The sequence below is a fragment of the Silene latifolia genome, chromosome 7 (genome assembly GCF_048544455.1).
Source record: "Silene latifolia isolate original U9 population chromosome 7, ASM4854445v1, whole genome shotgun sequence".
Lineage (NCBI taxonomy): Eukaryota > Viridiplantae > Streptophyta > Magnoliopsida > Caryophyllales > Caryophyllaceae > Silene > Silene latifolia.
The window spans coordinates 36,404,513-36,422,426 of NC_133532.1; the positions used below are offsets into that span (position 1 = coordinate 36,404,513).

Here is a 17,914-nt window from a genome sequence, read left to right on the forward strand (position 1 = left end):
ACTCATAAGAAAATCCAAAAAGGACGGTCAACCCATAGAAGGCCAATAACCTGAAACCTACCCAATTTGGTATTGCTTATCTCAAGTAGACCAATAACCCGAATCTACTCGATATCTTATACTCTAGCTAAACCATATATAAAATGGAACAAGGTCCAAAAGATAATAAATATGCACCATGAATAACCTCATGTTAACGTGCCAAAATACTCACGACCAAGCGATAAATAATATCAAATTATTTTCAATAAATGGTCATCAAAGCAAGAGCATAAGTTCAATTTTTCCAATATAAAACAAGAGTCACTCATGTCAATATAAAATTTACGAAAGACAATATTACAAGAAGTGTATATATACATGACATTTAACATTGTAGAACTAACAATCAATTCAAAACACATAAATTAGTTGCAAGCTCACATTATAAATATTGTTGTGGAGAATATATTTACAATACATGATACCATCACATATATTATTACCTATTTCCTGCTTAACAAACATTTACTAAATCCGTTAATTAAACACAAGGGTTATACTATTAATTTTAAACAATTAAACAAAACTTATATTATGCCCATGAAAATTTCCTAGACATTTTAGGGATGTATTAATTCAATAAAAACAGTACCTAATAAATTATATAACCCTGTTTCATATATTTAACTTAAAATAGCATTTAATAGGCGATTTCATGCATAAATAAATAAATAATTAAGAAAATTATGTCCCGACCATTAATAATTTATTTTTCATAATTATGGGACATAATATGCATAAAACTAAATTTTAAATGTTTTATTTATATTTATTTATTACTCTAAGACAATTAAACTTTATTTATGAACTAATTAGTTATAAAATTAAAAGGTAATTATAAAAAAAAACATTAAAAGTTCGACATACAAAACTTTAATACACTAAAGTAAGTTATCCTATGATGAAACATTCAATTTTCACATTTATTTATATATTTTACATATTTACTAGAGATTAATTGTATAAAATACGAATATTTATTAAATAAGAGCAATAATAATCATAAAACTCAAATAATCAATTGAAATACTATATAAATTATAATAGGCCAGAATATAAATAAATAAGTAAATTTTCAAAATTATTTTTATGTTTTAAATATCAAATAGCAACAAATAAATATATAATAACTGTACAACTCAAATAATCACATGAAAACTCATAAATAATGATAATAAATCATAATATAATAAAAAATATAATTTTCATAATCTATATATTTTAGATATTGATTAGATTGTTAAATCACATAAAAATACAAATAAAACATATAAAACATCAAATAAGAATATATATTCATCACAAATAAATAAAAACTACTATTTATTATATGAATCATGAATCTCATATGTTTCCATGATTTTAAACATCTTATATATCATCAATCTTATTATAACCTCATAAAAAGCACTTGAAATTCAAAAATCATAGAAAGGTGAAAACCTAGTTACCTTGATAGATATTAATACTAGTAAGTAAGTAAGATAGTGTAATAAGATCAACCCAAATGATTCCCTTCAACCAAGGTCTCTTGCTCACCTTCTTGAACAAACATAAGAAGGAAAACAAATCAAAAACAAAACTAATAAAACTAGTAAAAGAATAAGAAGTAAGCAATTAAGCCCTACACTTACAAATAATAGGATAAAAGAGATGTGAAATTGAAAGAAATGAATGTTGGAGATGGGTGATGAAAGCTACGGCCAAGTGAAGAATTTAGAGAGGAAATTTTGTAGAATGATTATGTCTAACTTGTAGGTAATAGGAAGCTAATAAAGAGTGAGTGGTAGAAATGATTAAGGCTAGTATTTAGGCTATTACATTAGTCACATGCCTATGAGGGTAGGCCTTGGGCTCCAAGGAAAAATCATGTTGTTAACTTGCCATGTGCCTAGGTGATGAGGTAAATGATAAATCAAGGTGAAAAGAGGAATAACGAGTGTGAGTCTTGTTTGCGGATTTCTACGACAGCCTTTCGTATTTCTAGCATAATTTCCTCTACAGAACTCCGATTAAGGTGTTTTCAGTGGCGTTGGAAATCTAAGCGAAAGATATAAAACTTTCATTTTATGACTAAGAGCTAAATTTGGTTTTAAAATATTGTAAAATTAGGATCAACGATGAAGTAGTTATTCGCTAGTTTTAGGAGTATAAGTTTAAAATGGGTATTTGGATATCATTGTCGAAAAATAATAGATTTTAAAGGATAAGATTTTATTGTGAATCATTCTTATTATCTAAAATAGGAGTTTAATTATATAGGATGACGTGGAAATTACGGGGTGTTACAATTGAACCTTCTTTCAAGGCCCGGAGGGAACTTTACGAGAATGAAGTCGTTGTTTACAAATACCACGAGAGAGGGGAGAAGAACCGAGAATTCTTTACTGGGACGACCCCTATTTAATCTAGGCCCGAAATAGAGACTGACTCGACTCCTAGGACTGACTCTTTGGTTTCAGATGTGTGGAAGAGGTTAGGTCCGAGAAGCGAAAGTGGGTTGACACTTGCAGAAAGATTCAGTCCTCGACCTAGTGTGAAAGACAGATTGGGCCCTCGGGAAAAAATGATGATTCCTCCGAAGAAAAGAGCCTGAGTGATGATGGGTGAGACTTCGTCTCGTTGTGATGGGGCGTGCGACCCAGCTGAGGGTGGTAAAGAGTAGTCTTCGACATTACTATCTACTATTACTATTAATGTTTGTGTGTTTTCCTTTTAGTTGTGTGTGATGGGCTTCGCCCGGAAAAAGATATTGTAACGGGCTTCGCCCGAAATTTAGAATAAATAAAAACTTATTATTTATTAGAAATCCCCAATTTCTGCATCAAAAATTTCATTTTTGTTTTACATGTTTCGGTTGTACTCTTAACTAAGAGTTGCCTACGTATCTTCTTTGCAACAGAATCAAACTGAGTCCGTAGTTCTCACATAAAATATTTCATGCAGTGTAAACAACTAAGCACTTATTCTAAAAACATTTGAAATTCAAAAAAACATTTGAGAATGAGATCGTCAAGTAATATTTCTTCAGCTGGTCCAAATTCGTAGGATTTGTGAAGTCATTCTCATCCAAATTTGTTAATTGAACAGCGCCTCCCGATAAAATCTTCTTTACCAAATCAGGGCCTACCCAAATTGGTTTAAACTTACCCCTCGGGTCAATAGGTAACAAAGCTCTAACTGATTTGAGAAGCAGATCTCCTTCACAAATTCCCCTTGGTTTCACCTTTTTGTTGAAAGCTCTCTCTATCCTTTTCTCAGAGAGTTGGACATCGTACAATGCGTTCAAATGCCGCTCGTCGAGCATAACTAGTGAATCATATATTGCTTGAACCCAATCTGGTTCATGAATCTGGCTTTCTAGTAGGATCCTTAGGGATGGTACTTCCAGCTCAACTGGTTGAACTGCTTCCATTCCATATACAAAATAATACGGGGTTGCTCCCGTAGCTGTTATAATTGAAGTTCTCTATCCCCCATAATGCGAAGGGTATCTTTTCTGGCCACTCTCTATAGTTGTCTGACATCTTCCTTAAAATGGTTGTAACTGTTTTATTAGCAGCCTCTACCACACCATTTGTCTGTGGTCGGTATGGTGATGACTTGTGATGTTTGATTTTATAGTTTTCAAGTATAACCTCGGTCTCAGCTTGGAAATGAGTTCCATGATCACTGGTGAATTCATGTGGTACTCCGTACCGGCACTTTGTAAGACTTAGCCTCTACCCATTTCGTGAAGTAGTCGATTACAACAAGATTAAAAAAATGCCCTCCAGTTCCTGATGGGTGTACTTTTCCAATGATGTCGATTCCCCAGGTTGAAAACGGCCAGGGTGACGCCATGGTGTAAAACATAGAAGGTGCCACATGATGTACATTTATCAATATCTGACAATTGTGACAGTACCTGATATATTTGCAACAATCTGTTTCCATCGTTGTCCAATAATAACAAGGTCTTATGATTCTTCGGACTAACAAATGGGCATTCATGTGTGGTCCACATTCACCGTCATGGGCTTCTTCCATAACCCTTTTAGCTGTCGGTTTATCGATGCATCGCAACAAAACACCTTAAGCCGTCTTCTTGTACAATTGCCCGTCATTCGTCTTAATGAACTGGGCGGATAACATTCGTAGAGCACGTTTTCCATGCGTGTCAAGGTCGGGAGGATACTCTCTTGCTTCCTTGAATTTTGAAATGGTTGTGTATCAGGGTTCGGTTTCACTTTCCACGGTATCATTGATTACATTCACATAGGCAGGTGACGATATTCGTTCGACACATATTGGCATACTGTCTATGTGTTTGGGAATGTTGAGCAAGGCAGCTAGCTTGGAGAGTGCATCTGCAAATTGGTTTTCCTCTCTCGTGAGGTGAACATATCGAATATCTTCGAAGTATTTTTCCAATTCTTCGATTCTAGTTTGATACGGGGCCACACTTTAGCTCCTAAATTTCGATGACCCACCCACTTGATTGATCACAAGGGACGAGTCTCCATGAACTAGCAACTTTTTCACACCCAAATTTAGAGCACTGCATAAACCAAGCAAACATGCTTCATATTCAGCGTAGCGGCGTTGTTTGTGACATTGAAATCCTGTTTGACAAATACGGGCACGTGTTCACCTATCGACGAGATAAGAAGTATACATGTCCATATCCCATATAGTTCGACGCTCCATCGAAATACAAATCCCATATGTCATTCTCGACGTGTACCACGTTTTCGTCGGGAAATGACGAAGTGTCAATGACTTCTGTTTCTTTGATTGGATTGTCGGCGAGGAAATCGGTGACTGCCCTTCCCTTGATCAGTTTTAAAGGTACATATTTGAGATCGAAATCTGATAATATGAGGGTCCATCTCAACATTCTTCCATTTAGCACTGGTTTTTCAAACAAGTACTTGATCGGATCCATTTTTTACTAGACACTCACACTGTAGCTGAGCATGTAATGTCTCAATTTCTTCGTTGCCCAGACTAGGGCCAAACACGTCTTTTCAAGAGGTGTGTAATTTACTTCATAGTCTAAGAAGTTTTTACTGAGGTAGTAGATATCTCATTCTTCTTTGTCAACTGTTTGGGCTAACATAGCCCCTATTGCCGTATCCGTAACGGTTAGATATAACGATATTGGCAGCCCGGCTACTGGTGGGATCAAAACTGGTGGAGAAGAGAGTACTTCCTTTACTTTATCGAATGCAGCTTGATACTGGTCATCCCACATAACATGTTCTACGATCTTCAGTTTCTTAAAGATCAGCTCACAAATCATCGTCAACTTCGCAACGAAACGGCTTATGTATTGAACTCTTCCTAGGAAACCTAGAATTTGTTTCTCGGTCTCGGGATGGGGCATTTCCATAATGTCTTTGATCTTTGATGGGTCTAATTCGATTCCACGGTGGCTAACGATATGACCCAACAATTTGCCAGAGGTGACCCCAAAGGCACACTTTTGTTGATTCAGTCTCATGTTGTACTTTCGCAATCTTTGAAAGAATTTTCGTAGTGCTCCAAGATGGCCACTACATTCCTTTGACTTGACTATCATGTCATCGACATAAAGTTCAACTTCTTTGTACATCATATCATGTAGCAACGTCGTTGCTAATCCCTTGTACGTTATCCCGACATTTATCTAACCGAAAGGCAATACTGGGTAACAATAGGTTCCTCATTGTGATGTAAATGTTGTCTTACTCATGCCTTCTTTGACCATCTTAATCTGATTTTAACCGGCATATCCATCCATGAAAGATAGCAATGCATGATTCGCGGTATTGTCAACCAAGATATCGATGTGAGGTAATGAAAAGTCGTCCTTCGGACTAGCTTTGTTTAGATCCCGAAAGTCAACGCACACGCGAACTTTACCATTCTTTTTCGGTACTGGGACTACATTGGCGACCCAATCTGAATATTCCGACACTTTGATGAACCCGTCTTTGAGTTGTTATCAATTTCTTCCTTAACTTTTAAAGACCATTCCAAATGCATTCTGCGTAGCTTCTGCCTCACTGGTTTGAACCCTGGTTTGATCGGAATTCTGCGCTATGCAATTTCCCTATCAATTCCCGGCATGTCTTTGTAAGACCATGGGAAAACATCTTTGAACTCAAACAACACAGATCAATGAGCCCTTATCTTTCTACGAGATCTAAGGTAGTTTCTATCTTAAGCTTCAGTGGTTCTAAGGTGGTTCCCACATTAATACTTTCAGTATCTGCGATCACCGAGTTTCTTTGGTCATATTCTTCTAACCCTCTATCCAATTGTGGAGGTGGTTCCACCTCCTCTTCTTTAACCTGTTCGCCTTCGGCCTCATTCTCAATGTCACTACTAAAACAATTATTTTCAAAAATTGAATTGCAATGTAAATAAGACAAGTCGTAAGCAAACTGGTTCATCTTATTATAATTAATTTGAAACTGCGCGAAATACGCTAAAATTTGAGCCAACTGATCAGAGGTCAGTGGCAAGACAGCTGAGGTACTCAAGACAGGCCCTAGTATACCAGAATTACAAAGGGGTGCATTGAAAGGAAAGACTTTGGAGGGGGTGGCTTCGACACATGACTCCTTAGACTTAAACTTAGGACTCGTATCAGACTCAGACTCAGACTGAGACTCAGACTAGGAACCGTCATCCAGTTTGAACATTTCTCCTTCTAAGGGCAGTAGAACTTCTGTTTTGTGATGCAGTAGTAATCGATATCCACCCTTGTCTTGTCCACTAGGTAAGACATTCTTCTCGCTGACCTAAACTGCCATTGATGCCATCCTTGGTCACCTTGCTTATTTCTGTGGCATCCCAACCACAACGTGGCAATAGGTATCCTACCATTAGGTCTTCTGAGGATCCAACCTTGTATGCGGGTGAGTTCTCATCTGTGCCATGGAGGACAATGCATTCGGGCGGATACTTGATGAATGCTAGATAGTTCGAGGTTAACTTTTCTCTGTTTTCCTCTCATTCTTGCTGCAGCTTCAAGAACCATGATTGGGAGTATCTTCCCTTCATTACCCTGTTCGTCTCTTCATCGATTTTTACTGCCGGATTTCGGATCCCTAAGAAGTTCACGGCAGTAGTGAGATTGTCATGGACGTCTTTCATTGTTCGGTGCTTCGAGATTGGCTTCCCAGTAGTGGCATCTGCCTTAGTCTTTTGGAACTTCTTAATGAGGGAAGCCTCTGAGGTCGACCCTTCACTAAGTGCCTTGACTACGGTAGGTCCTTTCGAAGATCCCTTATCTAGAACATTCTTAGCAATAGAGGTCGATTTAAGGACATTCTTTCTTGGCTTAAAGATTTCATCATGGGTTTGTGGGATAAATGCCCCTTTGGTGAGGTAGATGTCATCTTCATTATTGTCCCAAATTCCATGGATTTCATTCCCGCTTCGGAGAATGTATGGTGTGCAATCGATAGCGAACTCCCCAAATCGAACTTCGTTCTTCGGGTTTGGAAGGTACTTTGAACAATCAATGAACTTCTTCCCTATAAAGAAGCTTTTTAGACGGCATACGGGCCGGATCAGATGGGTCATATCAATATTGTCTTCAATAAATAGGGTATTCTTGTGATCACCAAATGGGTTGGTCACGTTGTTGGGTTTGACCGTCAGGGTGAGGAGTGTTCCACTCTCGATCATATCTTGTATTTCATATTTGAGACAGAAACAGTTTTCAGTGTCATGTCCTTTGCCTTGACGATATGCATAATATGCGTCAGGCTTGTACCACTTATTTTGTTGTTCCAACAGTGGTTCAGGAGTCGGGCTAATGGGGTTCAATTTTTCCTGGGCCATGAGTCTTTCTAAGGCGTATGTGTAGGTACACCCTATGTCAGTAAATGTTCTTGGACTAGAGCATTGAGGCCTTTTGGAATTCCTCCCGTAAGGCTAATAGTGGTCGGACTCACTTGGAGCTTAATTTTCGGTTACTTGTCGTTAGGAGCACCTAGACCAAAACAATATTTATAACTTCACAAACAACTCTACTATTAGTAAAGAGGCAAGTAAAGGTCGGATCCCAAGGGACGGGTATTGATGTAGGATTTTCGATTGCAAGTAGCGGTGTCTAGGGGTGTCACAATTTGGGTTGATGTAAGAAGATCACTAAACTAAATAGCAGATAAAGTAAACAAGCAAGATGATTAAAATGAGATTGTAAACAATTGATTAAAAGCACTAGGGTGTCATGGGTCATAGGGGATTCATGGGAATTAATCATACAAACATATTCTCAAATTATAAGCAGGCAATTATTGTTGTGATGGATCGAGTTGGTTTATATCTTATAATCCTAGGAAGGTTTGGGTCCCGGAGCCGAATCGATTAGATTTTACAACACCTACAAGTCGACTTAATCCTCCCTACTCAACTATATGCATGGTCTAATGAGACTCGAGTTGGTGTCTTACAAGTCTCATTGAAAAGGTAAGTGATGGGTCAAAAATGCAAGGATTCATAGGCTCGCATTTCATCAAACATAACATGTGCATAAGTTCAGATCACAACAAGCAAGCAAATAAATTATGAAAACATATTAATTTAAGCATGAATCATCCCCCATGTTGGTTTCCCCTAATTACCCATTAACCCTAGTTAAGGAAACTACTCACTCATTATGAAGTTTAACATGTTAACAAGGTTGTCAATCATATTAACAAAGCAAAACATGATGAATAAATGAAGATGATTAACAATAATTAAAAGGGATTAAAAGGATTATACCTACTAATGATTTCAAAATAAAGAAAAGAATAATAGAAGTACTTGATGAATGATTGGAAGGTTGTCAATCTCCCAACAATAACCCAAATAATCTTCAATTACCCAAAATAATAGATGAACAAAAGAGAAATTAAGGAAATGAGATTTGTATTAATACTTGATTGGAAGTTGATTACAAGATTAAAGAGAGATTAGAATAATATAAACTACACTATAGATTGATAAGAATAACATGATTATCTAATTAGACTAATGGGGTATTTAAAGTGGGGATTAGGTACACAAATTAGGGTTTACTAAGGGCTTAAATGACGATTAAGTCCTTGAGGAATCGCTCCTCTCTAGAGAGATGCGAGTCTCCTTTTTGCCGGTCTTTCACAAATATGCGCATCTTTCATGGAGGGAAGAAGAGGACGTGTGGGTCTGTAACACAATCCGAGCGTCCAAGGGTCGGAACAGGCGGATTCTGTGGTGGCTGGACGGGCGGCCTGCTGGCTTGGACGAGCGTCCTGGGAGGCTCCTGGACGGGCGTCCCTATGGGAAGGACGCTCGTATTTTTGCATTGTTGGACGGGCGTCCTGTCTGGTTGGACGAGCAGATCTCGTCCCAGCCTTGTTTTTCTTCTTTTGTTCTTTCTTCCTCCAATAATCCTCCGGGATCTTGTCGGAGATGCAAGGATTTCTTCATCATTGCCCATTGTAGATACCCAGTATCTGCTGAGACTCCAACAAACAACCGATGATTATCGGACTGCAACATGTTTTGGGATCGCAGCGTTTGATCGACAGTTTGTGCACAACTTTACGTCAGAAAACATTAAACGATTTCGAAAACAAAACATTTTAAAACATTTCAAAAATACCTGGAGTACTTAATGCACGGCGATGGGGTCGCAATGACACTAACTAGATTCAAAAGCGACACCGGACCAAAAACCGACTCGAAAATTCAAATCCCGACTCCAACAACGAGTCAAATCGAGTCAAACACAAAAACCAAAACATTTCAAACCTTCTATGCTAAGATTTCCCGGATTTATGAATGGTCAAGTACCAAACATATGACTACAAATCCTAGGATAGAACAAATCATGATTGCGTTTGTTGTGAAAGCGACAACACAGCTCGAAGACCCGCGACGTGGCTCTCGCCTCTTTGAGCAGCCCAGGTTGCCACGTCGCTCAAAACTCACACAACCACTCATTCTCCTATAAATACCTCTCAAATGCCACCCATTTGAGACTTACGCGAGTGTCCGCCCCCTCTTTTCTCCCTTAAAATTCTCGACTCGACTTCTTAAGTCACAACCCGACGCGTATTTACGACCTACCGATCGTAAACACGAGCCTTACACATTGTTTGGTACCGTCATCGTGCATTAAATCACATGACCGACCATTTCGACCACTACACCATCACTAAACTTTTAAAACACTCTTTTACTTACCAAAACGGTTTTAAACCGAGTTTTTTCCGATCAAACGAGTTGTTACACTTACGTCGGTCACTCGCCATAACCAAACATGTAAGTATCAACCGTATTTGTTCTCGTCATTTCCCTTAATCCATTTTTCATATTTGTAATCGGTTTTCACCATTTCAAGTATTTTCGAACCATTTTTATTTCATTTCACATGTTTTAACCATAAAGCATTTTTCACCCTTGGTTCTTCATACCATGACGGTTAAATCCGTGTTTCGGTGATAATATTTGGTTAATGACATTTAAAAGGTATTTTAAAGCCTTTTATTTCATTTCTTTACATTTTTCAAACAAGTATATTAGTCACCAACACAAAATCATCCTTGGTTCTACATACCATGTCGGATTTTAACCCGGGTACGATGACGAGTATCGACTAATTACATTCAAATGGACATAAAACAATTAGTCCATAATCATTTTCAAAACTATTCATGTCAAGTTTGACAAATCGAACCCGACACCGAATATTATCAAATAATGATGGTTATTCGAGTCTAGTTCTTCAAATCAACAAATGCGGTCTAAACGACCCTTTCAAAACCAAACCGCGTTCAAATACCCATTTTCAACACGTTTTATAACGTTTTCTAAAAGGTCAGAACACGGCACATAAACCGTGGGCTAACCCGCGCCTAAACAAGCTCCCCATTTCTCATTTTCAAAACCAGAGGGAGGCCCCTTACATCGCCGGCTGGCTCGCGCCTCTTATAGCCGTCTGGTACAGGGCCTGTTCCCTTCCAGCATTAGTCTAGGACGATCCCGACTCCGGTTAACCCGGATATAGGACGGATCAGATGACTATTTGATTATCCACAACCATATTTGCAAAAAGCCTTACTAAGACAAATGGATCATGTTATGCACCCTAAACCTAATACGGTAAATGGATGTTTAATTTCCGTCTTTGCATGCAAATCAACCATTAATCCACTCGACATCTTATACTTGATACTTGGATTAAATCAACCGACTTAGAAAGCTCTCACATGTTAGGTTTAAATCATTGGATGCGCATTCATGCATTTTAACCGTTTTATCAACTTTTGCATTCAACCAACCAAGATCGATCAGTAGAGGCTGCTAAACGTGGGCGGGATTGGGTGTCTGATTAAAGGGCTTCCCAATACGTACCTTCACCTCTTACTCAGAAACTTTGGATAGTGGACGACCTTATCCAGGGCGTACGAGAGTCATTCTAGAGATAGGATGCTAAAGAGGGACGATTTCCTTATCTTTAGTACCTATGTCAAACGCTGCTTTGTGCTTCGATTTGACCGAGGTATAAAGTGGAATTCGAACGGGTTCCAGGCATCCCACAAATGCTTGGTGGCGACTCCGAACATCTCTAATCGTTTCGAGACCCTTACCGAGACGAAAACGACCGATCTAAAACGATCCGGTCGAAAGCACCTTTACGCCGCCGAGCGTGGCTTTCAAAAAAGACCGCTGCCATGGTCCACAGATCGGCTGGGCATACGCAGGTGGGCCCATGTCCATAGATTGGTGACTCCGCTGGGGAAAACTAGGACACTTACGTCTTTGTGATCCCTAGATGGTGAGACTCAAACGAGGTCTTGGTTGGAATGCATTAATTGATATTACGATCACGGTCGGGTTCCTTGTCCGGGCCCACAACCTACCCCTTTTCGACCAATTGGCTCATTTCGTCGGCGTGAGTTTTCTCATCCCCGCGTTTCAAATCTCGATTGAGTAAAGAATACCATTGACGTTACACATTTCTGTTTCGTCAAAGAGCTTTCATCACTTTCGAGCACGAGGCTAGGGCACCCTCCTTACACATTTTGTTTGGATTGGTATCCCTCTCGCAAATCGGGGTTTGATTGCTTGGTGTGTAACCCACCCTTCTAAGCCAAAACCCGTGTCAGCATAATGCATAATATAATGAGCTGTGAGTGCTTATGTGCTATCTGATCATAAGTCCTTCCGTGTCATTTTTCAAACTTTCAAAAACTCCTTTTTGCGCCGTTATAATGGCCATTTCAAACCTCGGTCTTTCGCCGATCGTTGCACGCCTTTCTAGGCCGTCGTAATGACGATTTTTCAAACCCGGTTTTGTATAACCGTTTCAACACGCCTTTCTAGGCCGTCGTAATGATGATTTTTCAAACTCGGTTTTGTATAACCATTTCAACACGCCTTTCTAGGCCGTCGTAATGACGATTTTTCAAACCCGGTTTTGTATAACCATTTCAACACGCCTTTCTAGGCCGTCGTAATGACGATTTTCAAACCCGGTTTTGTATAAACCATTTCAACACGCCTTTCTAGGCCGTCGTAATGACGATTTTCAAACCTGGTTTTGTATAACCATTTCAACACGCCTTTCTAGGCCGTCGTAATGACGATTTTTCAAACCCGGTTTTGTATAACCATTTCAACACGCCTTTCTAGGCCGTCGTAATGACGATTTTCAAACCCCGTTTTGTATAACCATTTCAAATCACCTTTTTACGCCGTTATAATCGCCGCGTCTAGACACGGATTTTAACCCGTTTTGCGCCAACAATGGCTTTCTTTCAAAACCCGAGAAAAGCACACACCCTTTTCTCGAGACATTTTCGGGATCCCGAGGACCATGCACCGTCCCCGAGACCTTTTCAAACATTTCAAACTCGATTTTCAAAACATACAATTTTGAATTTCAAAACCGTCTTGGGAAGCAACACACTGTTTTCCGAGCCGACTCAAACTCAAACCGTCTTTTGCAAATAAACTTAAGACAACCCTTTCAACTGATCGGCTTGCGGAGATTTCTTTCTTTGGAAGCCATCCATTAAAGCGACAAATGAATCTTTTTGAAAATTTCTATTTTCGAAAACTTCAGTCCACCTTTCCAATTCCGCCTCGTGTCTATCGAGTCAAAGCAAACGTACTTATAGGTCTTTACTTATGAGTCGTCTCACCACGAGACCCGTCCAATGGCGTCGCGCCGTCATGATTGGACTCGTGTCAAAGTTCGGTCAAACACCGTCACGTCATAAATCGAGTCAGCACCGAGGGACCACACACGGTCACCCCGTCTTGTTGAGTCGATCTTTGTCTCGTCCTCTGTGTTGTCTGCGTTCAGTCTTGGAACCATGTCGGATTGAGTTGTAATGTGAGCCGTTTTTCTGCCTCAGAGCCATGACCCGTCTTTAACTTCGTCTGTCAACCACAACAACAATGATAGCAACAGAGATGTCACAACTGATCAGCTAGCCAGCCTGCTTACCGCTCTTAAGGTCACCCTGGATCGCGTCGAGACCCGTATCGACACCCTGGAGAACAAGGAAATTGGGGAACCTAATACCCCACCTCTGACTGAAACTGAGAAGAGGCTGAAACTCTTGGAAGAATAGCTCCTAGCCCGGGGTAACAATATCCACCTTGAAAATAACCGGAGGTTCGAACCTGTTGGGGACCAGTTACCTGACAACTTCACCATGACTGATGTGCCTAAGTTCAAGAGGGTGGAGGACCCACTCAACCACATCCGTGCTTTCAAAGACTACATGGCCATTAAGGGGGTCAAACAGGAGCTTTTTACCAGGATCTTCCCATCCTCTTTGGAGCCGATTCCTCGCCAATGGTACTACTCCTTGGACCCGAAAAACCTTACCACTTGGGATGAGATCGCAGTTGAGTTTGCCAAACAGTATGCCGACAATGTCGAGATCCAGGCCAACACCCGTACTCTCGAGGTGCTAACCCAAAATGACAAGGAAGGGTTCACTGAGTTCCTAACCCGTTGGAGGAGGGTGAGTACTCAGTTGGTCAGTAAGCCGAGTGAATCAACTCTGGTGGAAAAATTTGTCAACAACCTCCACCCGGTTTATGCCAACCTACTAAGGTATCAGAATATCAAAACTTTTCAAGATCTGCAGATTCTGGGGACACGTATTGAGGACGACCTCCGAAAGGGTGTCTTAGGAAAGACCACTGGCAGGGGTTATCAAAGATCCACCTCAACCGGATCTCGCCCTTACGGTCAGACAAACAAGATTGATGAGGTTAACCTCGTCGAACCATCTGCCAAGAAAACTGAACGCCCCCAGAGAGTGTTCACCAACATAGGCTCGACTTATGCAAGTGCCTTGAAAAGGCTCATGGACCAAGGGAAGTTACAACCGATCGGGCCCACCCCGGACCCGGCCGACGCCAAGAAGTCCCGATTTTGGAACCCCAACGCCTACTGCCAGTATCATCGAGGGAAAGGGTATGATACCGAAAATTGCTTCAAACTCAAGCACCTGATTCAAGACATGATTGAGAAGGGAGATTTGCCTATACCCCCACCAACTAAGCCGAAAAACAAAACGAATCCCCTGGGAATTCACGCCATCTTTGACGATGAGCCGATCCTAGACTGCTCTCATCTCATCTTGCCGATCGACGACGAGGTGAATGTTCTAGAAAAGGATCCTTCAGACGGAGTGTTTGTGTTCAGTGCTGCCACCATGCTCACTATGTTTCAGCAAGTTGAAGAGGCCATAGCCAGCCTCTCTGAGAGAATCACCCGACTCGACGACGCCTACCATCACCTCATCTTCAATCCACCGACACCGCGTCCGAGGGAGAATTCCCCAAGCATTCAAAACTACCCGCCCCAGGATGGATTGCTCCCGCGACCATTCTGGCATAGACCTCACGAAAATCACCTTCAAAATAACTACCCTCAAAATAACTACCCCCATAAAAATCGCCCTCACAAAAATATTCCCCACAAGAACTACCCACCGAGGAATACCCCTCCAAGGTATCCCCGAGACCCTGAAATTAACGGCATATGGCGAGATGGTGTTGAGGATGTCTATGTCATCCCGGGGAAGGAAAAGCGGACGAAGGAAATCGGACATCTCACCCGGTCCGGACGTCCCTATCAGAATCCGAGCAACCCAGCGGTCGTTCCAACAACGAATGACCAAGTCGTCCCGGAAGGGGACACTCAACCAAAGGCTCCCGAGAACTCAATCCTGAAACAGCTCCAGAAAGCAAAAGCCGAAATCTCAATTTGGCAGCTGATCGCAACGTCTTTTGAGCATCGACAACCCTTGCTGCAGGCCTTGGGAAAATTAATCGTGCCCTCCACCTCTTCCCCAGAAGAAATAGTGGCACACATGACGAGAGACGCCCCTGATTTGAGTAACCCGGTCGTCTTCTCCGACGAGGATATCCCCCTGTTCGGAGCCAAGCATAACCTGGCCCTGTACATCACCGTACAATGCCTCCAGAAAACTATAACAATGGTCCTCGTGGATGACGGTTCCGCCGTGAATGTCATTCCTCTCAAAACTGCCCACGGGCTGGGTATTAAGGAATCTGATTTAATCTCAACGAATCAAGGAGTACGCGCCTACGACGGCACTCGTCGCAAGGTCGCTGGGCTAGTCACTTTGACCGTCGCAACCGGGCCACTAGAAAGACAAACCAGTTTTCAAGTGGTCGACATCGACGCGCCCTTCAAAATGCTCCTGGGACGTCCCTGGATTCACGCCGTCAAGGCGGTCACATCAACGCTCCACCAAAAGATCAGGGTCCCCTTCAACGGGAAAACGATCACGATCCCCGCTTCCCCAATCAAAGCAGTTATGAGAAGAGGGGTGGCCTCCCAAGCCATTGAGGAGGACGACAATGAAATATAGGGTTTCCAAGCCGTGAACGCCATAACTGATGAATTGACAACCTCTGAGGGTGACCCCTTCGCCAACCTCACGATCATCCGTATCATAATGCGTCAGGGTTATTTCCCGGGTTTGCCGCTCAATCCACTAAAGGACTCATTGCCTCCCTTGAAACAGGCTAAGGTCCCCAACATTCCCTTTGGACTGGGGTACGAACTTACTAACAAGGATATCCGGGAGTTGAACCTCCTAATCCGAAAACGCAAGAAGCACGGAGTTATCCTCCGTCCCTATCACCTGACTCTCAACGGGTACTTTATCCCCGAGGGAGATTCTGAGCTCTACCACGGCTTTCCGGAGCCAATCTATGACTATGTGGCAAAGGCTAGATACCCGGGAGTGGAAGTCTTCCAGGACTGCTACTTTATCCCCGACAACATCGAAGCTGCATCAACTGAGTCCAAACCGTCATCATGCCTTGACGGACAAGCTGTCACACTCCTATTTGGGGAAGATAACGTCAAACACCTCGACTATGAGGACATCATCAACATCGCCCTGAAAGACAATCAATTTGACCCAACCGCCTTGATCTCCGAGCATCGACTGGAGAAAGCTACCCAGGGCTGGAGGAAAACCATCAAGTGGACCGATCGCCAGGGCCGCATTCTCAAGATAACAACTGGAGAAGGCCCTATGTTCAAGGAGGGAAGTGAAGGAGGATCTGAGTCTGAGTCTGAGTCGGAGTCAGAGTCTGTCATAGCTCCCAACACTCCTGATGTCCCAGTCAAGGTTCCCTTCCCACTGTTTTATCACAAAGTCGTGGTGATGTGAACATTATTTGCGCACATTTAGTGCCCTAATTGAGCCTATTTTGCATACTATTATAACATTCTATGGCCATTTTATCCGTCAAAACCATCCTATTTGCTTTTCTATCGCATTTCATATGTTTTGTAGAAAAGGAGATAATAAGGCAGAAATTCCCGTCTTTCGTGCATATTTGGAAGCTTATTGATGATATTAGATGGACTAGTATGAAGACGAGGCAAGAATGATGACCAAAGATGTAGGAATAAAGTGTATATAGAAGGATAAAAGGGTTAAAAGCAAGGATGACGAGAAGGAAGGCATTGCATGAAGACATCGCTCGAAAACCAAACCAAGGGTTGCTCCTTTGTCTCTGAAAGTATGCTAGATAAAATGGTGTCGAAAAATCAAGTGATCTAGGCTTTTGAATCACTCTAATAGGAGTCCGGATGAGGAAATAACGTCTGTTTTACAATCCGAGCTCAAGATACAGCTCAACCCGCTCGGGTCAAATTCAACCCGCTCGGGTTGAAGCCCAGGACGCCCATATTTCGCTCGGGACGGGCGTATTCCTGGACAGGAAACTTTTCCTTGCTACGTGAACCACAATCCGCCCGTCTTCATGCTCAAGACGCCCGGATTCCAAGGCAGCACAATTTCGTCTTCTTCAAGCCTCAATGAAAGATGCCTATCCTTCGAAAAATACCGGCGTTTCCCTGCTCAAATCTAAAAAGTGTAATTACTAATTTAGCCTTACTTAACCTAATGATGCTCTACTATATATACCCCATTTGTAATAATCAAACCATCAAGTTTTCATTAGGTTAAATCAATCCTTCCTTAGATTAGATTAGGGGTAGATTAGAATAGATTACTCTTTAATCTTTCCACAAATCACACATTAATCTTTCCTTTAATCATTGTTCAAGTTTATTATTGAGTAATTCAAGTTTATTATTGGGTAATTAGAAGATTATTGGGTTTATTGGGAGATTGACAACCTTCCATCAATCATCAAGTTCTTCTATTATTCTTTGCATTATTATTTTGGAATCTCCATAGGTATAATTCTCTTAATCATTGTTTTAATTATTGTTAATTTTTCTTACTTGTTCATCATGTTTGACTTTGTTATTATGATTGACAACCTTATTAACATGTTAAATTTGATCATGAGTGAGTAGTTACTTAGCTAGGATTAATGGGTAATT

At 41.1% G+C, this 17,914-nt stretch overlaps 1 protein-coding gene across 1 annotated transcript; it reads right to left on the reverse strand.

Annotated features, from left to right (window-relative positions):
• Positions 1-3,010: 3,010 nt before the first annotated feature.
• On the reverse strand, positions 3,011-3,457 carry LOC141589966 (uncharacterized). Its single transcript, XM_074410585.1, has one exon. It carries the CDS (start codon positions 3,455-3,457, stop codon positions 3,011-3,013), a length of 447 nt encoding a protein of 148 aa, XP_074266686.1.
• Positions 3,458-17,914: the final 14,457 nt, after the last annotated feature.

Excerpts from the sequence above, each read along its gene's own strand:
- LOC141589966 (XM_074410585.1), bottom strand. The coding sequence starts at position 3,457 with ATGGAAGCAGTTCAACCAGTTGAGCTGGAAGTACCATCCCTAAGGATC.